This window comes from Malus sylvestris, chromosome 5, assembly GCF_916048215.2.
Source record: "Malus sylvestris chromosome 5, drMalSylv7.2, whole genome shotgun sequence".
NCBI lineage: Eukaryota > Viridiplantae > Streptophyta > Magnoliopsida > Rosales > Rosaceae > Malus > Malus sylvestris.
Window position 1 is genome coordinate 34,668,926 of NC_062264.1, and position 20,725 is coordinate 34,689,650.

Consider the following 20,725-nt stretch of genomic DNA (forward strand, 5'->3'; position numbering starts at 1 on the left):
TTGCCCCCTGCGAGGGAAATTGAGTTTACTATCGATTTACTCCCAGGTACAAATCCTATTTCCTTGGCACCTTATCGAATGGCACCAGCGGAGTTGAGAGAATTGAAGATCCAACTCCAGGAATTAGTAGACAAAGCTTGCGTAACATTCTCTTGGCAAATTCAAGTTTATGGAATGATCTCTTGGATCCCAAGTCCATGGATGGGTTGTTGCAGTAGAAAGAAAAAAAGCAGCCATGGAAATGCTAGTCCTATACAGCATAAGCAATTATAGAGGGGCAAATGACGCCTTTTTGAATAAAAAACATTCAATTAGATATGTGATTTTATTAAGGGAGTGGGTGTAAAGATAATTTTACATTTTGAATTGGGTTTGAAAGGGTAGTTTAGGTAATAAATTTGGGTTTAAAGAGATATTAATTCTTTAATAAAAAACAATATGGGTGAAGATGGTAAGTTGGGTGTAGAAAGAGATTAGATGTATTCAAATAAAATTTCCCTTAATTTTTTAACACACATATCCCATCATTTACATAGTGACACGTGGTGTACCACCTCATGTGCCGGTCACACTGATAAATTTCTTCTACTTGGACATGTCTTTCCGTGTCTCATACTGGAGAAATTTATGTAAGAGGTAGCTAGTGTTATTCACATGTTTATTTTTATCTTTCAATCACCTTTGTTAATATTTGGCCTTGATTTTCTCCAATTTACTTCATCTGAGGAGCGAATATTGAAAGAATGTGTGGGAAGTAAAAATGAGTTTGTAGATAGTATAACCCTCTTTTTTATATATAATTGTTATTTGGGGGTTTTAATCTGTTTTGGGGAATTCAACAAAACCGTCATAAAACTTATTTTCATAGAACTTTTGTTGTTTTGTAAAATTTTTCAGAATTCATTTAAAACAGTTTCGAAAATGTTCCAATTGATGAAACTTTGTTCTAGCCACTACTAAAATATGTTAGATATTTTCTCTGTTGATTTTTTTCGCCTTAAAAATGAACAATGTTTGGCCACTCAAGAACGAAAATGCCTCATAAACAGTTCGTAATACTTTTGTCAATTCCTACCATATGTTTTTATATGGCTCAATGACTAAACAATATCATTTTTTTTTGCTGAAAAATCATCTTTACGAATCGATTTATAATATGACAGTTCAAATCATATTCACAAACTTTTGTGAATTGGCCTAGAGAGTGTAGCCTTGTGACAATGACTTATATAACATTGCCATCCAATTGAAGAAGTTATAGGAAAATCAAGAGACAAAATGAAGACGAAAGTGTGTACGAAAATCATTTCCAAAATTTTATCGAGCCTCAACTAGTGAAATAGTGACTTCATTAGCTGAGCATGCTTTAGAATAATGACCGGCTTCGAGTTCAGTCAGATCCCTTTCACTGTAAAAACCAGGTTTTAGAGGTGGGGGCAATGCACCTCTAAAACCTGGTTTTTAGAGGTTCAATTGGCAGAATAGCATATGTACATCCTGCATCAGGTGAATTATATTATTTAAGAATGCTTTTGAATTTAAAAACAGGTGCATTAGATTTTGATGATATCAAAATTGTTAATGGTGTTGTCCATTCTTCATATCAAGTAGCATGTAAATCATTAGGATTATTAGGTGATGATAAAGAATGGTTATAAGCTTTAGCAACTGTTGTACATGTTGCATTGTCTACTCAATTGAGACAATTGTTTGTTACAATACTTTTATATTGTGATGTTGCAAATCCTCAAATTCTTTTTAACACTCATTGGAAAAACATGTATGATGATATCTTATACAAACTACGAAAAACTTTTGGAATTCCTGATATGATTGTACCAGAGAATGAACTAAAAAATTCTGTCTTATTTGAATTAGAATTACTTTTTAACAATGCTTCTACCTCTTTGGTTAAATATAATTTGCCATTGCCTGATGAAAAAAAATGTTGGAAATAAAAAATAAACTTTTAAGAGAGGAGCTAAATTATGATTATGAAGAATTGTCCAAAAAACATGAAATTTTAAAGTCACAACTTAATCAAGATAAAAAATATGTGTATAATTCTGTTATAGATGCTGTAAATACAAAAAAAAGGAGGATTATTTTTTGTATATGGTCATGGTGGTACTGGAAAAACTTTTTTATGGGATACAATTATTAGTAAACTTAGATCTGAAGGTAAAATTGTTTTGGCTGTAGCATCATCAAGAATAGCATCTCTGTTATTACCAAGTGGTCGAACAGCTCATTCCAGATTTAAAATTCCGTTGGTTCTTACTGATGCCTCAATTTGCCCAATAAAAAAGAAAACTCATCTTGCTGAATTAATTGAAAAAACAGATTTGATTATATGGGATGAAACACCTATGAATCATAAATATTGTTTTGAAGCATTGGATAAATCGTTATGTGACATTTTATCACATTTACACGCTCCAAATAACAATGTTCCATTTGGCGGTAAACCTCTTTTATTAGGTGGTGATTTCTGACAAATATTACCTGTTATTCCTGGAGCAAGCAAAGAAGATATAATAAATGCTACTTTAAATAGCTCTTATTTATGATCACATTTTAAAAAATTTCATTTAAAAGAGAATATGAGACTATTAAGAAATGATTTAAGTATTGATGAGAAAAATAAAATCAAAGATTTTGCACATTGGATTTTACAAATAGGTGATGGACAAATTCATGACATAATAAATGATTCAAATGATGCAGACTCATCTTTTATTCAAATACCTGAAGATTTAATAATTCATTCTTCTACAGATCCAATTTCTTCAATTTTTCTGGCAACTTATCCTGATTTTGAAAATTCTTTTGACAATGCATATCTAAGAGAGCGAGCTATTGTAACACCTCAAAACACAACTGTATCAGATGTGAATAATTATATAATTAATTTAGTACCTGGAGAACAACATGCATTTTTAAGTTATGATTCTTTGTGTTCTTCAAATGGTAATGTTGAAAATCTTGAAACAATGTATCCTACAGAGTTTTTAAACAAACTTGAATTCACTGGTTTCCCTGCACATAACTTGATTTTAAAAATTGGGATGCCAATTATGTTGTTACGAATTTTAAATCAGCCTTTTGGTTTATGTAATGGAACTAGATTGGTCGTTACACAATTATTTAATAGAATTATTGAAGCTAAAATACTTGCTGGAACCAATATCGGTCACAAGGTTTTCATACCAAGGATCACTCTTGCAGCAACCGAAAGCAAATGGCCTTTTATTTTTAAAAGACGACAATTTCCAGTTAGACCATGTTATGCAATGACGATTAATAAAAATCAAGGACAATCATTGAAGCAAGTTGGATTGTATCTCCCAGAACCTGTTTTTACCCATGGTCAATTGTATGTTGCATTATCTAGAATCACATCAAGAGAAGGTCTGAAAATTTTGATAGAAAATGGAGAGAACAATTCAAACAATTATACTACAAATATAGTATTTAAAGATGTGCTACAAAATTTAGAATCAAGTTTTTAACTTCATAAATGGATAGATCATAAATAAATATGTTCCTGTCCTGTTAAAAAAGGGATTGTTGTGCTACCATTGTTCCATCCAACAGTGTTGCGGTACGGTACCATCTGTTTTTAATCTCTTTTCTTCTTTCTTTCACTTTTTCTTTTCATTATCTATTGATTTATTAATTGAAAATTGAAAATCCATTTTCCTGATACGCAGATCATCATACCATTATCTTTCGTTTGTGTCCCGGATGGCTCATACCTCATTGGCTCAATGTACGTTTCTTCTTTCACTTTCATTACTTTTTCTTCTTTGTTTATAACTCTGCTTTTCATTTTTGTTCAAAGAGAACATAAAAAATTCAACGTTTCGTAGTTGGGCAGGTTTATTTTAAGCAGGAGTCACTCACCAAGACATTGCAAGGCACAAGGGTACTATTCGGACTCGGGATATGTAGGTATATATTGATTTCATTTCTGTTGTATTGGTTGAAGCGTTGTTAACAGTACTAGAGTTGTTAAATTTGTCCACCATATATATTCACCAAATTATGTCTCAATGTTGTTGTTGCTGTTACTCGGTAATGGGGTTTCTTAAGGTAGACTTTTATCAAGTTCGAATTTTCCAATTTTCTTTCTGCAAATTATTTTTTAATTATTTTTTGTTTTAGGAACTGCAATTGTATAATTGGATAAGAAAACTAGAAAATATGTTCGATTAGAACAAATAATTGTAATCATATCTTTAATTTATTTTTGGATTCTATCTTAGTATCATGTTGAGTGTTAGTCTTATCTTTAAACTTTATGATGTTGAGTTTGTTTAAACTCTAATCGTAATTGTAGGTTGATTTGGACCTGGGCAACTATGAACACTTCCTAGATGTGACTCTTACTAGGGATAACAACATGACCACTGGCAAGATATATCAGGTGCTTCTAACTCGATTTTGACTTCCTTTGCGGTGTGTATCATTTCCGAATTTTGACTTCAAACTGTATCTTACTTATAGTTTTTAGTTTTTGAGAAAGATGTAAATGTAATAACTGAGGTTTGTAATAGGGAGGGAGACACCATCAGTTGCTGGAATCATTAACCCAGGTTCTGAGGGATTTCAGAAGCTATTTTTCGGTCAAGATGAAGTCGCCATACCAGTGCACTCAAAGTAATTCGCCATTTTCTCATCCTCTTCCTAGATTTCGTCTTTCGTGGCTGCAAGCCACCTTTTGTATAGTTATGTATATGCATGTATGCTTGGTTAATTTTAATTTTCCATATCCAATATGTTCAAATCATGTTATTAGTTAGATTATTATTCTTTATCTGTTGTTTCGAGATTGTCTGACCCTTGGGTTGATAACTGTTGCAGCATTGAAGCATCATGCGCCGCACATCCTACTGCTGATGTTTTAATCAACTTTGCTTCATACAGAAGGGCAGTGATTATTCTATGAGTAGTGTTTTGGAGTGCGAAACTTTTATGGTTGTACCTAACGATGAATGTATGTTGATATATGTGCAATGCTGCTGCTTCTTCCATGGCTGCTCTCAAGCAACCAACCATTAGAGTTGTGGCAATTGATCGCATGTGCACGGGCAAACAACAAGGTTGCACAATTGATGCAAAGTCATCTTAATTTCACTAACCTGGGAAAATGAACTGGCAATACTAACTTTAATTATCGTATCTTTTGCAGGTTGTCATTGGCCCAGCTACTGTTGGAGATTGGTGACACTGCTGGAACAATTGATAATATTATTCACTGCAAGCTATACAGGACTGGATCTGTTGGTTTTGTCTCCAAATCTGTATGTAGCTAATCCAATATCTTGAACTTCAGATAATTTGGTTATTCATAAGACTTTCATGATGTATATACCTTAAACGTTTAGCGTATTGAAATTGAGTTCATTCATTTCTGTCCTGTGCCCTTATGTTGGCAAAACTGTCCAGGTGATGGTACAAAATCACAATGTTCATATGTCCTACCTTTTCTTTTTAGCTTCACTTGCTTGAACACTGATGACTAGCTTTCTTCCGTGATTTGAGTCCATTTAGGTGGTTCCACACATAATTGATGTCATCAAGACATGGGTCGGATTTGTTTCAGTCATTTCCGTCGATGGAAAAGAGGGCCCTGCAAATGTTTATGCAGATCATTAGGAGCTTAATTTATTAGTATTTATGTAGAAATAGAAATAATTATAAACGAAACCTTCTTATCAGGCATGACCTTTCTTTTGATGTTTGTTTGATTTTCTTTTGTTGGTTGTGTTTTGCAACTCATCAAGAACAGTAAACAAGTGAAAGGTATAAGCTCTCCATAATAGGGTAGCCTTCTATTCATTTAAAAATCATCCGTATGGTAGTTGGTAGATTTTTTCTATTTGAGATTTCTTATTGTTGTGCTAGCCGGAGCTGTGTTGTGATTTCTTTTGCTATTTGATATACATTCTTTACATACAATTTAATATGTCCATATATGCTCTCGAAAATTGATAAACTATATATTTTGGTTCTGCATCTTTGTAACAGAATGGACAGCCTCCCGTGGTTTACAAGCTTTTAAACCACCAAAAAAGATAAGGGTCTCTGTGTGTAAAGTATGGAGAAGTTAAGGCAGGTGAATTTCAAAAACTCATGTTTGTACAAGCTGTTATAATTTGAACAAGTAACAACTATATATCTTATGCAAATACTTGGTACATGTTTTATAAATTCTACACACAATTCTTACAACATATTTGTTCCCTTATGTAACATTTATATACAATACTTACAATATATTTGACATTCCCGCAGCAACGTGCGGGCAAACTTCCTAGTACATTCTAAATCCGACGTACCAGATTAGAAATTGCAGGGGTATTTGGGTCATTCTCAGTTTGGGAGAGTGGTGGTGTGCTTGGGTTCGATGGGATGGAGGGATTAGGTGAGGGATGTGCCAGTGTTGCAGAGGATGAGGGAGGAAATTGATAGAGGTTATCACTGACCCGATTGAGTGAGGGATTTTGTGAGGATTCCATTAACTTGATTGATTGAGGATGGTCTGACATTCGGTAAGGCAAAAACAGAAAGAGAGAGGCGGCTTGCAGAGGTAGAGAGAGAGGGAGGGGTGGGGGCACTGAACAGGAGCGAGCAAGGTGTTTTGATGCCTTATTTTGGCGGTGAAAGGAAGGGTCATCTGTAGAGAGAGAGGTTTCCTTTCGTGCACATTATTCGATCCGTTTCAATCGCTTCGACAGCAAGCCGCCGCCGCCATCACCATCTAGAACAAAAAATAAACACCCGCCACTTCTTTTCAGCAGTCGTCTCCGGCGATCCATTCAAATCTCCAATCGAAACAGGTATTTACTTCCGATTCCATTGATTTCAGATCGTTCAAATTTTCATCATAATTCGCAATCAATCTCCCAAATTTGTTGGATTTAGGGCTTTGTATTTGAATTATTGCTGAAATTTTGTGATGGGTTGAATGCAGAGAGAAACTTAGGGAAAGATGAGCGACGTATTCGAAGGGTACGAGCGCCACTACAGTGAGCTCTCCGCCAACCTCACCAAAAGATGGACGGTAGCTAGTGCTCTCAATAGAGACCAATTTTTTTTCTCACTTTTCCTTATTTATTTATTTATTTTTGTGAATATCATATATACATGTAGTTGCGTCATATTTTGGATGATTTATGTTGTATTCAGTTGTGCTGGTGTCCTCTTCAACGTTTACTTTTGTCTCGAAATCTTCCGTTCTAGCAAAACCCCCAAATCTTTGGTTCTCTCTAACTTTCTCTTTACTTTTTTTTTTTAGTTGATGTGGAATCTCGCGCCGATGGATCCCCTCGATTTGAAAAGGTATACTATTGCTACTTCATTTTGCAGCTTTATTATTTTCATTTGATTTTTATAATTTTTTGTATTTTACTTGCATTTAATTTGTTGGGATCTATTGAATTCGGCTGCTTGAGTAATTAGGGATTTGGTTCCTTGAGTGTCCTTAGGAGTAGCAGATTGAATCGATGAGATCAACGGCTTTGCCGTCTAGGATTTCGAAGTTGTTGCCGGATTTCCGAAGAATTTCCAGCCCAGTTTGTGCGCGGCCTGACTTCAGATCATAGTGAAATGAGTTTTATTCAACTCAGGTATTGTATTTGAGTTTTGATTTTGGATTTTTGTTAATTTGGACGACACCCTAACAGTTTGGTTTTGCGGTGAGTTGTGGTGCTTTGTCAGGGCTTTCCCAGCTAAAAGGGGATTTTACGTTTTGTCTCCTCAGTTGATAAATCTGAGATTTGGCAGTAGCTAGAACGCCACTGTTACTTTTTGGGTATGTTTTCCGTCCTACTTTTTCCCAATTTGAATATGTATTCATAGTTGTCGGTTTAAAACGTATCTGTAGTTTTTGGGAAGAGATGGTGAATGATGGTATATGTTCCTTGCATGTTAGAAGCATTTCAGGGTTTTATTTCATCTTATCTACATGATTACTTGCCACCACCTCCACTGTTTCCTGTATTTTCTTGATTTTTTTTTCCTGAACCAGATCTATCTGATTGGTCTAATTCTTAACTTCTTGTGGTTTAGTCTTCGATTTTGAATATTGAGAAATTTAGATCTTCATGTGATTTACCATGCAGGATATTGAGTCTGTATGACATCAATGAGGATGACATTGATGGTGTCACTGATCGTTCTCAGCTTTCAACAGTAACACAACCATCTCCACTCCAGATGTAGCTACCCATATTAGAGTCGCCAAAAGTTTGTTCTCCATTCTGTTTATTTGTGATATTCATGTAATTTCAAATCCAGCATATGGACATTAGATGCTAATAATTGTGTTGCGTTTATCTAGAACCTCCAAGGTGTTTAGTGCTCCTGCCTCCACCTTTCTGGAGTTGTTATTGTGTCTACTTAGTTTGCCTGAGTCGGCATGAAATATCTTAGTTATATCTTTATGATATTAAAGTGAGCTTGTTTATGTGTGTTCAATTAGGTCTAGGTTTCTTCTTTATATAATGCGGTCGTAGCCTTCATTGAAATTTCTAAACTTTTTGAGATGTGAGATATCTCAATAAAAATAATGCTAATCATATAACGTGTAATTTAGTAGAACACTATTGATATTGTTGGTTGAGTTGCGAGCATTCTGTTTTCCTCTTCTAGAATTGTGACTCTAGGAGCTTTTTATGATTCACCGTTTCTGTTTTGCTTCTGTGATGATATTGGAGTGTGCTATATTGATATATGATGAACTGATGGTTACAGAACACACACGCACACTCACCAGTCATCACGTACTCTGGGGTTGCATAACCATAGATTCTCATGACTCACGTCGAAACATGAGTTTTATCACCCTCAGGACCATCTTTCCCAAGTTCGAAATCCAAAAGCTTGGCATTGTAATCCTAAAATAACTCATTCATTTAACACATGAAAATTATGCATTTTCATAATTAAAGTTTTAAATTGTCATCATTCTGTTCAAATGCACCATTTCCTTTTTGTTTCCCTTCTCTCATCTTGCAAGCACTCATGGTGTCCATTTCCTTTTAATTTCGGTTAATGCAGGTTTTGAAATTTGTGATGATCATTTTCAAATTTCTATAAATTTTGAGAGAAAAAGGCATGTGAAAAAGCACATTAGTCTCTAGGTGTAAATCACATTAGTCTAATTATGGCTAGGATAAAAAACCATGTCATAAACTGTGGCTTGGTTACACTGCAATTTCAATTTAGGATTTGAATTTATTTACAAAATTACGATCCTTTTTAAAATTTAGTTAAAATTTAGAAAAGAGCATGTTAAAAGACCAATTTTCTTTACAGGAACTTGAATAAAATGTAGGCCATGAGTGTAAACCAACCAGCAAAGATTATGGTGATTCGCTAATTTAAACATAAACCAGCTTTGAGAGTCATGCTCACCCATTGTCGGTTTTCCTTGCAAGCATATTTCCTACCCAAAGTTTCCCAAACTGTGTTCTCAAACCGCTGCATCAGCATTTCTTTCCAACTTCTAATGGTCTTTGGTGCTAGAACATCTTCTAACTTCATTCTAAAAAAAATTGATTCATAAGTAAAGACACCTAAAAACAGCTAAGTAAACAGTTTAAACAAGAAGCAATTCAGAAGTAGAACCAAATAAGCCACGGTCCAACTTTCACACACCCTCCGGCGTAATTTAATATCAGAAAATGGGATATTAGGGTGCTGGAAAAATGGGAAAGAGAGCATGGAAGACAAATTTAGGATTAGAGATACGAAAACTAATCAAAAGATTATGACAGAGGAATGGGTTGGGCTAATTTGGTTTTTTTTTTTTTTTTTTTTTTTTGCTGTGGTTGCCAAGTCAGCTTGAAAGAGAGCAATAACCAAATTATTCGAAGATAGGTTCTCTACATAACTTGGTTCATGCATGTAGCTGATCTCCTCCATGTAGAATAAACATCCTTTAGTCAAGTTGGACACTTTTCCATATAATGTTTGGTTCAGGGATCCTTATACAAACATAATATTCTTATGTATTTCAATCAGACTTGACCCTGTTCTGTTTCTTTAGTTTCGTATGGAAACAGACCACCTGTCTTTTTTTTTTTTTTTGCCTTTCAACAGTTGTGGTTCCAAATTTAGCTACTCGAACAAGTTCTTAACACTTTCTGTTTTAAATTACCTGTTGAACTAGCTGCCTACACTGCAGGACACATATTATGTGTGAACTATATGTTTCTTCTGTTTCTTAAGGAAACAATTTTTTTTTGGAAACCATCTCTTTCTAATCAAACACATATAGTTTCTTCCACTCATTCCGCAATGTGTTTATATGCCAACTCACTTAAATGTGTATAAAAGCAAAACTGCTTATCTTACCAGCCTCACTCACTCATGTATCCCTCTGTTTGTTTGTAATTGTCTTAATTTATTCAACTTAAATGTGTTTTATCCATCCGATTACGTCTGAAATAGCTAGTTCCCGTAGCAACGCGTGAGTGTAATTTCGAAGAGAACACAATTCTTTTGTGAAAATGTCTGCATACTGATCTGCAGAAGCTACAAAATGTAACAATACAGTCCCTTGTTGAACTCTTTCACGTACAAAATAACAGTCAGTTTCAATATGCTTGGCCTTGGAGTGCAATACTGGATTGATCGCTAATGCCATGGTAGAAATGTTATCACAGTGAAGTAAAGGAGTATCAGAACTTACAATGTGTAAGTCCTTGAGTAGCTGCTGAATCCAAACGATTTTTGGAGTAGTAGTAGCAAGAGCTATGTATTCTGCTTCTGTGGAAGACCGACAAACAATGTGTTGTTTCTTATAACTCCAAAAAATATGCTTGGAGCCAAGAAATACTATAAAACCAGTAATTGAACATCTATTATTAGGATCACCAGCCCAATCGACGATACACGTCCCTTAGAATGTTTCGAAAATGTTCCAAATTTCCAATCGACGAAAATTTGTTCTAGCCACGTTTTGATGAACAATGCTCGGCTTTGAACATTTCTCCATTGATTTTTCTTTTTTCGGGCTTAAATATGAACAATGCTCGACCACTCAAGAATGAGGAGAAATTCCTCCCATAGTTTTTAATACTTTTATCAATTCCTACCAATTCATTTTTATATAGTTCAATGATTAAACAATATCGTATTTTATTGGTTTTTTTTTGTGCAAAAATTATCTTTATAAAGTGATTTATAATATAAACGGTTCTAATCATAATTACAAAGTTTTGTAAACCGGCACAAAGAGTGTAGCTATGTGACAATGACTTATATAATAGGCATTTCGTTTTGACTCATAGTTTAGTTTTGCATTCCTTTATGAATTCTCCCGTTTGCTGAAAAAAAAAAGGCAAATTTGATCCATGTACTTGGTTTTTTTTTTTTTTTCAAAGTTTAAAACCTTTTTGTTGCTGTAATACTGTATGAAGTTATGAACTATACCTCAAATCCAAAGAAAACATAAATAAAAACAGTAAAGGCTTGGAATCTCTCATATTTGTGTTCAATTCTAAGAAGTTATATGCACCAACACGAAATATAAATTACGACATATCATTTATTTCTTGCCTTGAAGAAGTTGTAGTAAAATCAAGGGACAAAACAACGAGGGATAGGTGTGCGGAAATCATTTCCCGTATGTTATCGAGCCTCAAGTACTGAAATAGTGACTTCATTAGCCGAGCATGCTTTAGAAGAATGACTAGCTTCGAGTTCAGTCAGATCCCTTTCACTGTAAAAACCAGGTTTCAAAGGTTGAGGCAATGCACCTTCACCACTCAACATTAGAACTGCAGCTGACATGCTCGGCCTGTCCTCTGGATTTCGCTGCACGCACAAAAGACCCACATGAATCGTTCTCACAACTTCAAGCAGAGTGATGGAGTCCTCTACCGATGTATCAAGCAGTTCGAGAGGTCTGCCTTCTGTGTGTAGCATCCATGCCTAAAACACAAAAACTAGTCTACTTAGGAGAAGTAGCAAAGTCGAGTGATAAGAATTTTTAACTTGACATTTGATGCTGTCACACTCACATGTCCAAGAAGGTTGAGTTTGTGGTTTGGATGAGAGAATCCTCTATTTCTGTTCCCACTCACTATCTCTAGCACCAGAACACCAAAGCTATAGACGTCGGACTTTGTAGAGTAGAAACCATCAATTGCATATTCTGGGGACATGTAACCGCTGCAAATCAATGTGTCAAAAAAACATTTTTATACGCAAAGAATCTAGACTTTCTATTAATGTTTTCAAAAAATCTTCAAAAAAAAAAGTCATACAATTGTGTTTTAGGATACTTACTATGTTCCAACCACTTTCTTCGTCTCTGCTTTCGTTTCATTTCCTCCAAAGCTTCTAGCCAGGCCAAAGTCTGAGATTTTCGGGTTAAATTCACTGCCTAATAAAATGTTACTTGCTTTGAGATCTCTATGAACAACTCTCAATCTAGAATCTTGATGAAGATAGAGGAGCCCTCGAGCTATCCCATTAATAATTTCAAAGCGCTTCGGCCAGTCTAATAACATCCTTCTTCTTTGATCTGCAAAATATCATAATTCACAATTGTCAAAAAATACATTGTGCTAGGCTGCTAGCATAAGCGAACTAATCGAACTAAATGCAAGGTTTTTGAGTGGTCAAACTGAAAATAAAAAAGTCTAAGCTCTTGTTAGGCATGAACTCGTAGATTAATATCATCTCGTCTTCTTGAATACAGCATCCAAGAAGCTTCACTAGATTCCTGTGCTGAAGTTTGGCAATATGTGTAACTTCATTCTTGAACTCATCAAGTCCTTGTCTAGAACTTTTTGAAAGCCTTTTCACAGCGATTTCTTGTCCATCTTCCATCGTACCCTGAAATCCATCAGCGTATGTTATGACCAAAATTCATGCTTTGTAGTTTGCACACTACTTGTAGCCATCATTCTGACCAGAAGTACATGTATCTATACAACTTCAAAACTATGAAGGACTATCTGGTTTTACCTTAAAGACAGATCCGAAACCGCCTTCACCAAGTTTGTTTTCAATTGAAAAGTTACTGGTTGCAGAAACTATAGTCATCAAGTCAAATAACGGTAATTCCATATCCTCCTTTTGGCTGCGTCCTAGTTTTCCTGCAAAGACGCAGTGACAGGTGAAAAAAATTCCCTATACAACTGAACTATGTAGTTTGGAAACAGAGGGGCACAATAGTACAACCAACTTACCACCTTTTTGGTGCTTCTTCTTCCAAACATAAAACAACAGGGCAAGGCCCAGGATCAGCAGTCCGGTAGACAACACAGTAGTGCTTATTATGATTCTCATTTTCTTTGCATTGGATTTAGAGTATTTAGCGTTGATCTTTGTATCGTCTTCATGATCTTCAAATGGTATTTTTTAAGACAGAAAATCTATGAGTCAGAGAGTAATAAACAAATAAATAAAAACTGTATAATGTCCATCATCCAACTAATAGTTTCTAGTTTGTGAGACAATTCTAAAAGAAGATATTGCTAATCGTGTCAAAATTCGAAGTTATAACTGTTAGAATTAGTACAATGTTTCACTTCGTTATGTCTTGACTTTGTTTCGAGCATATGATTATGACTAAATGCATAGTCACCAACAGGTGTTTTTTTACATACCTTGTTCTGCTGCGGCCATTCTTATATAAATATCTTGCCCGTTTTCAGCAAAGTATCTTATATCAATTAGAGCACCGTACCACAGCAAGCACCCAGTTCCTCCATCCCGGATATCCAAATTTGTATAAGCCGTGCAGGAGCAGTTCTTCATGCACACCATCTCACATTCCTTGAGGTTCATACTTTTGTTAAACCAGGATTGTTCTGTGCTAGGCAATTTCAACCCGGAGTACTTTTGGAACACATCTCCGGTGCAATTTAGAGACGTCTTTCTCACGCAACCATTAGACCAATCTACCAAATCCCATTCATTCGGAAACTTTGGTGTAAATCCTTTCAAACAACTACAAACCGGGGACTTTTCAATGTTACATGCACCATATACACCACAGGATGCATACTTGTCACAATTATCAATTTGGGCTGTTAGGTAAAGATCCCAACCTTTGGTTCTATCAATCCATGTGTAGCGCTGCACATGTCCATCTGAAGTTAACACCAACCTCGAAAAGATTGAGCTGTTGCGAAGCTTGTAACTGTAGTACATTTCATCAGGCTCAGAAACAAGACCGTATGTGTATATAGGGTTTGGATTTAACTGAGGGTTTCCACTGAACCGGACTCCATTCCATGGTCCAGAACGAAATTTAATGACCGAACCTTCCCTCACAAATAATTCTGCATATCCTTTGGGACCAAGTTGAGATGTACGATTTCCTTGAGAAGGATCCTGAGGACTTTTCCATGATCTAAGATGCCAATTGAAGCCTGTAACTGTGTTCCTACCAATCTTCATACCTGGTAAGAATGTATCGCCAGGGTAATCAAAACTTTGCCACAGAAAGTTCTCAGAGTCATCATCACTCCTATCTATCACGACAAGATTACCCGAATCCAAAAGACGTGCCACTGGATTCTGTGCAGTTCTCGATGTGTTGGAGGACCAAACTGTGCTCATGCTGTGGTTGAGGACAAGAATTCCGGGGTTGGTGACCTTCAGAACGCCGGACAAATCGAGGAGGGGCTTGTCTCTGTTGGCAACCCATACAATGGTTGTAACAGATATGTGCTTGTACCATATCCCCACGTACCGTCTATTAGAAGCATCAGGACTCCAAAATCCTAGCTCAAACGTACCGCCAGTGGAAACTACAGTCTCACCGTCTCTAATGGACTGAAATGTACTCGTGGCGTCATCAGCTATGGAGAATACTACTGCGAAGATGAGCAGCAAAGAAGAGTAGAAGAGGATCAAGCACATCTTAGTTGAAGCCTTCGATGGATTTTTCATTAAATTCATGGGAAGACAAATTGTTCCTCTACGCCCTTCTTACATGTATGATTTCGCATTTTTGCTGTCATTTTTTACTTCAATATCGTTGAATAATTGGGCACATGGGAAGACAAATTACCAAGCTGCAACGGAAGACTAATTGTTCTCCAGCGTTGAAACAGAGGAAATTATTGGAAGTAGACATCGGACTCGGTCCAAGAATGATGTTGTCTTAGCAAAATATATAAACTAATATATAGTAGCATTATTGTCGGAAAACTTAGACGAAGAGAGGAGCCCCCGCATTTGACTTGAATACACAAATGCCAAAAACAGAGTATCAAATAAGAGCATCTCAGATGGGAGAGAATATGCCTTGTAACCGGTTGTATGTCTCTTTATGTGTATCTTTCTCTCTCTTCGCGTGAAGTTTTTTTATAGTAAAGTCAATATTTTTTAGAATGATTCCAGGGATGCTACTGTCTTTTTTTTATTTTATGCCATTGTGTCTACCGTTCCCTGCCGAATTTCTTTGTAGAAGTTTTGCTTTCTCGGAGTCTCTCTGTTTCTCTTATTTGTTTTGCTTTCAATCTTGTATTGCAGTAAACATTAGAACGTACAGTAAAGCTGTCGAATCTGAATCACAATTGTTCAAATGTATAATCTAATCCAATTGAAATTTATAAACTATAACTATTTAATCTCTCTAATTCAAACTTCAAACTCGACTACTGTAAAAGTGACTTCATTAGCTGAAAATGCTCTAGCCTTGTTTGCACAAGGATCGACTTTGAGGTCCTCTAGATCCCTCTCGCTATAAAAACCAGGTTTTTGGGGTTGAGACAATGCACTTTCACCACTCAACATCAGAACTGCAGCCGGATTTCGCTGCACGCATAAAAGGCACATGGATCAATCGTAAAAAGTCATGTGGATTACTGAAGTCTCCTACTGATGTATCAAGCAGTTCAATGGACTTGTCTTATGTGTGTAACCTTCATGCCTAAAAACAATCTCCAATCGTATTGAATAAATAGAAATTGAGTAAATATAAACAATAATGCTAGACAAACCACATTTTAGATTTTTAAGCGGAATCGAATCCATTTTCTACATGAGTTATCGTCACCAAATGTTAATAGAGAAGTCACTGTCACAACCTGTATATCATTAGCTAATGTAGTCATAATATAGTCCCTCTAGCATAATTCAACGAAAAATTATCAACTTGACAGCTGACACTTACATGTCCTAGCAGGTTGAGGCTGTGGCTTGGATGAGAAAATCCTTTGTTTCTCTTCCCATTCACTATCTCGAGCACCATAACACCAAAGCTATAGACGTCAGATTTTATCTAGTAGAACCTATCGACAACATATTCTGGGGACATGTAATGTAACCAATGCAAAGCAATGTATCAAAAACTATATTTTGCAAGCAAAGCAAGTAAATGTGTTCCTGCCGAGTTTTGTACCCCGTAGGAATGTGTCACCAGGGTAATCAAATCTCTGCCAACCGATATCTTCTTGTACCATATCCCCACGTATCGGTTTTCGGAAGAGTCGGGAATGAAAAATCCGAGCTCAAAGGTTCCACCAGTTGAGACTAGGGTCTCACCATCTGCAATGGAGTGAAATGTGCTTGTTTCGTAGTCTTCGGCTGCGGAAAATAGTAATACTGTTGTAGTGATGCAAATGAACAGCAAAAGATGCAACCGCATGTTGTATCCAAAAGAATAATATTGGAGGTGAAGTTAATTGGACTTAATTGTTTGGACTTGGGCCGGTCATGGGGTTACCAGCTTCCTCACTTGGTTCTGCTCCGATTAGTCCTTATGGGCTTATTAATTGTCTTTTGAACATTCGCCCTTCAAGTTGATTTGTGGTTGAATCCTCCTTCGGCATGATAGGATTAAGAGCCCAATAGGTCTGCTGGAAAGTGAGCAAAAAGAAAAATAATAATAATAACCAGAAATTATCAGAGTACCAAACCATGAAATTAACCATAAATCTTCTGTAAAATTTGTGTTCGTAAATCCTATTGGCATAACTTGTTCTTAATCTTACCACAGTTTATCCCTTCGAATGAAAATCAAAACAGTTAAAACAATCAAGACTTAGATAAAAGTATCACTTCTTGTATATGTAAATTAATTTTGCTGGTGAAACATCAGAGGTGGAACTCTCCCTCCAACTAAATTATACATAACCCATTTGAAGTTAGCCATTAGGCGTTCCTAAGATATCATGGTTAACTTTTAGGGTTTTGAATAGTTTAGATATGTAGAGTTTCTAACAGCTGAAATGCTTATTACGTTGTGGAGTCACCAACTCTACTTCCCCTTAACACCTCTCTACCAACTCTCCACTAATATTATCGTTGTACTAAAAAATAGAATAAATTACATTTTAACATTTCAATTTTAGGTTGCATAACAATCTCATATTGCATGTTTTAAACATTTTAATGTTATACATCAATTTAGTGGACGGAAAGACCTTACATGAAATTATAAGTAATTAATTGAATTACTCTCTATATTGTCATTCGATTTTATAATATAAACTCAACTTCCTGAATTTGTAATTACAGCTTCCTTACCAATAGTTGAAGGTGGGGAAACTACGTTCCCAGATTTGTATTGTTTTTTACCATTATTCTTCAAGTATCCCAAAATCTAGACTGCATGCACCTAAAAAAGTACAGAAAAAAAATAAGGAAAAAGATTTTTTCTTTCTTCTGTGAACTGACAAATGCAGTGTCGTTTGTTATGGTAGAGGCCTACATCATAATATATTGTGGCTGACTGTTGGTGGTGAGGTAGTCTCCATCGGGACAAGTATCTCTCTCGAGCCTCTCGATTGAATTCTGAATCGATCATATTATTATTACGCATTAACAAATTAAATAAATTAAATGTGAAATGGACCTGTCCTAAAGTATGAGTAGTATTGAAATGCACATGTTACGCCTGCAGGCAACACCCACCCATCACCGAAACACACAGACCAACCCACTGGGAGGGAAGGAGAGAGAGAGAGAGAGAGAGAGAGAGAGAGAGAGATGCATGCATGCATGCATTATTGGGAAATGCTCATCTCTGATCGATCGACCAGATTTATATCAGAGCATTACTTTTATTTATTTTCTTTTTCTTCATCACAAGTATACATCACTTTCTATATCCAGATTAAAGTTCCAAAACCCCATGTCCGATTCCCCCACTTCCCTTCTTTCTTTGCATGTCTATCATTCAATGTTGCAACTTTCTTACTTTGCGAGGAGTAACTTCAATTCATGGTAAAAATCACATTTTGTTCAACAATAAATAGAAAGAAAAGAAATTTTGGAAGTTAAGTAATACGTCATTGTGAAATTATGTTTATCTCTCTCGTCACGTATATATTAAACATTTAAAAATCTCTTGATGTTGTTGTAGTTATCTAATTCTGATAGTTTTCGCACCGAGTAAGACAATTGAGACTAAAATAAAGAAAAATTTTCATAATTTGTGAAAAGTGTTTGTGTTAAAGAGATTTTTCCTATACCCAATTCAAAAGCTCAATGACGAACATCCAAACAATAAGTATTTGTCACGTATTTAAAAAATAAACTTTATATTCAATAGAAACACTCATCACTTGATGCTTCGGTAACAAGAGAATATCTCACCACTAACCTAGTCGAGTTTTTATCTGAGAGTTACTGGATATTGATAGATGACTACAGAATCATCATGTAGCTATAGAGTGGGTCCAGGGCTTCTCTGCAAAGGACCCGACCCAGCCATGCAGGCCCCATGAATGAATGCCATTTCTCCGTCACTTTCCCCAACCAAACGGTCAAATTTTACTTTGGCAAAGAGAAGGAGAGAGGGAGATTGCATATATATAAAGCTGGCATATATTTCCAAGCATCCTGAGCACAAGTAAGGTATGTTTCCAATACAAGAAATAATGATATCCCCATCAGACCCGGTGCCAGACCCCATCAGCAAGCAGCAGCCGCAGTAAGCATCACACTTGGTTGTCATGACAATTCTGGCACAATATTAATTCAAACCCAAAGCCAAATGGAAAAGTCTCCTTCCATTATTATCTCTTTTGCTGTGAGACAGAAGTCACCATAGTCATCACCGACGTTAACAAAGATAAACTTATATAACATGAGTATAATTTTTTAGTAATATTTCGAATCAATGATAGAATGATACAACGTTATTAGATATGTAAACAATGCTTTAAATATTGTCTTTGTATTATTGATATAGACTATTACAATAATGATGTATTCGTGTCATGAAAATTATTCTTCTATGTCTGATGCATGCATTAGCAAAACATGAGTTTTGGTTTTATGTATTGGTGAAAGAGACGAATGGAAGGGAGACAAATTCAAAGGGTTGGTTTTATATGTTTGTTAGGGTGATGAGTGAGATTCCCAAAAAAATGGAAAACAAAGCTGTAAAGATAGAGAAAGAGAGCGAGAGATTCTTCATAATGTGAGAGTTAAAAAGGGTCGAGATCACATGTAGAATATAAACACCAACTTTAAGTTGAATGGAAGAAAGAAAAGAAAAAGGGTTAAACAAAGATAAAGATAACTTCCATGTCCACAAGTCAAGGTTGCAAAAACAATTTGATCTACAAAAGGTGGTGAAGCACAAACACACATGATTCCCAGTGTACTTATCTTTATTTTTCTCCTTCCTTTTTAAACTAATTTGTATAGAATCCTTATCATAATATCACGCCTCAAGTAATCTTGGCTCTCAAAATTAGTTTTTTTTTCTTAGATTGGCGGTTCAAATTCTGAATCTAATCTACTCTTACTCATCACCCTACTCACCATGACCGCTAAGCTAATCCGAGAGAATACTTTTGGCCCTTGGACTTAGTATATCTTTTGTTTCAAGAAAGCAATCAAAATGTAATAATATTGGTTGTATTTTTTTTACTTTTGATGCATGCTTTTTGGATTTGGGTAGTGGTTAAGCCAAAGTATGGTCGATCGATGCAGTTGGGTTGGCAATAATAGAGCTACTATGAAAGAGAAAGATGAGGGAAGGTGGGCAGGGAATCACTCTCTCTATATGCTTCTTTTTTCTTTTGTTTTCCATCTAATGACTATGTCCTTGTTCATGAGATGGTATCTTTCTCTATCTATTTCATCAAGTTTCGGAGCGATTGTTTAATTGTATGATCGAATTCTTGGCGAATAGAATAGAACCTTTTCCTAACTTTAGCATTTTTATTTTTGAATATTAGATAATAACGAAATAAATATAATGAGTACTAGATCAAGCTAGGTTTTCCAAATTAATTAGTAAAAGCAAAATGGAGATAGGTGTTCAAACAAAAAAAATATTATGTTGTAAGAGAATTTGGAATCAGAACTGTGAATCTGAATCTGTATCATTTACCTTGTTTCAATTTTTTTTTTTAACAAACGATATTCTCTCCATTAAGGGGTGAGTGAGCAGACTAAGTCTCACAATGAGCTAATAATAATGTGGTTCAAGTTCGTCTTTGGCAATAATTAAACTTAAGACCTCTCACTTACAAATGAAAAAAAATATTACTAGACCGTAGTACTAAGTAACACCTTGTTTCTATTTAAACATTTGGTTTGTTAAGTAAAAAAGTTATAAGTCAAAGGGAAACCTCTATCACAATAAGTACAACATCCATATGATGGCCCATATTTATGATCGAATCAACTACAAACTTTGTCTCTCAAGTTATGCGGTCAACCAAAATTTGATGGAAGGATCTACCAAGGTGACGATTATTCTGAAAAAACATATCTCTGTAGCAATTCA

The 20,725-nt window shown here is 35.5% G+C and overlaps 2 protein-coding genes and 1 long non-coding RNA gene across 4 annotated transcripts; 2 read left to right on the plus strand and 1 right to left on the minus strand.

The window, feature by feature from the left end:
- Positions 1 to 1,232: 1,232 nt before the first annotated feature.
- On the minus strand, positions 1,233 to 15,373 carry LOC126621141 (G-type lectin S-receptor-like serine/threonine-protein kinase At4g27290). 2 transcript variants are annotated; one of them, XM_050289544.1, is made up of 8 exons: positions 13,632 to 15,373; positions 13,212 to 13,367; positions 12,988 to 13,118; positions 12,645 to 12,855; positions 12,304 to 12,541; positions 12,036 to 12,186; positions 11,772 to 11,946; positions 1,233 to 1,445 (listed from the first exon to the last, which is right to left on the minus strand). In XM_050289544.1, the coding sequence occupies exons 1-8, from the start codon at positions 14,929 to 14,931 to the stop codon at positions 1,318 to 1,320; spliced, it is 2,490 nt and encodes an 829-aa protein (XP_050145501.1). In that variant the 5' UTR covers positions 14,932 to 15,373; the 3' UTR covers positions 1,233 to 1,317. The 2 variants fall into 2 exon arrangements, with proteins under 2 accessions (XP_050145501.1, XP_050145500.1); XM_050289543.1 differs by lacking the exon at positions 1,233 to 1,445 and having other exon boundaries at positions 11,469 to 11,946; positions 13,632 to 15,365.
- Positions 3,979 to 5,008, plus strand: LOC126621152 (uncharacterized). Its single transcript, XM_050289556.1, has 4 exons — positions 3,979 to 4,095; positions 4,343 to 4,429; positions 4,560 to 4,662; positions 4,867 to 5,008. The coding sequence occupies exons 1-4, from the start codon at positions 4,048 to 4,050 to the stop codon at positions 4,908 to 4,910; spliced, it is 282 nt and encodes a 93-aa protein (XP_050145513.1). The 5' UTR covers positions 3,979 to 4,047; the 3' UTR covers positions 4,911 to 5,008.
- LOC126621154 (uncharacterized) lies at positions 6,131 to 8,534 on the plus strand. Its single transcript, XR_007622808.1, has 4 exons — positions 6,131 to 6,845; positions 7,304 to 7,347; positions 7,494 to 7,819; positions 8,130 to 8,534. It is a non-coding gene; the product is annotated as an uncharacterized LOC126621154 (long non-coding RNA).
- Positions 15,374 to 20,725: the final 5,352 nt, after the last annotated feature.

Coding starts and splice junctions, on each gene's coding strand:
- LOC126621141 (XM_050289544.1), bottom strand. CDS start 14,931: ATGAATTTAATGAAAAATCCATCGAAGGCTTCAACTAAGATGTGCTTG. Junction 13,368..13,631: donor AATGGCCGCAGCAGAACAAG/GTATGTAAAAAA, acceptor TACCATTTGAAG/ATCATGAAGACGATACAAAG. Junction 11,947..12,035: donor AACTCAACCTTCTTGGACAT/GTGAGTGTGACA, acceptor TTTGTGTTTTAG/GCATGGATGCTACACACAGA.
- LOC126621152 (XM_050289556.1), top strand. CDS start 4,048: ATGTCTCAATGTTGTTGTTGCTGTTACTCGGTAATGGGGTTTCTTAAG. Junction 4,096..4,342: donor CGGTAATGGGGTTTCTTAAG/GTAGACTTTTAT, acceptor TCGTAATTGTAG/GTTGATTTGGACCTGGGCAA. Junction 4,663..4,866: donor GCCATACCAGTGCACTCAAA/GTAATTCGCCAT, acceptor TAACTGTTGCAG/CATTGAAGCATCATGCGCCG.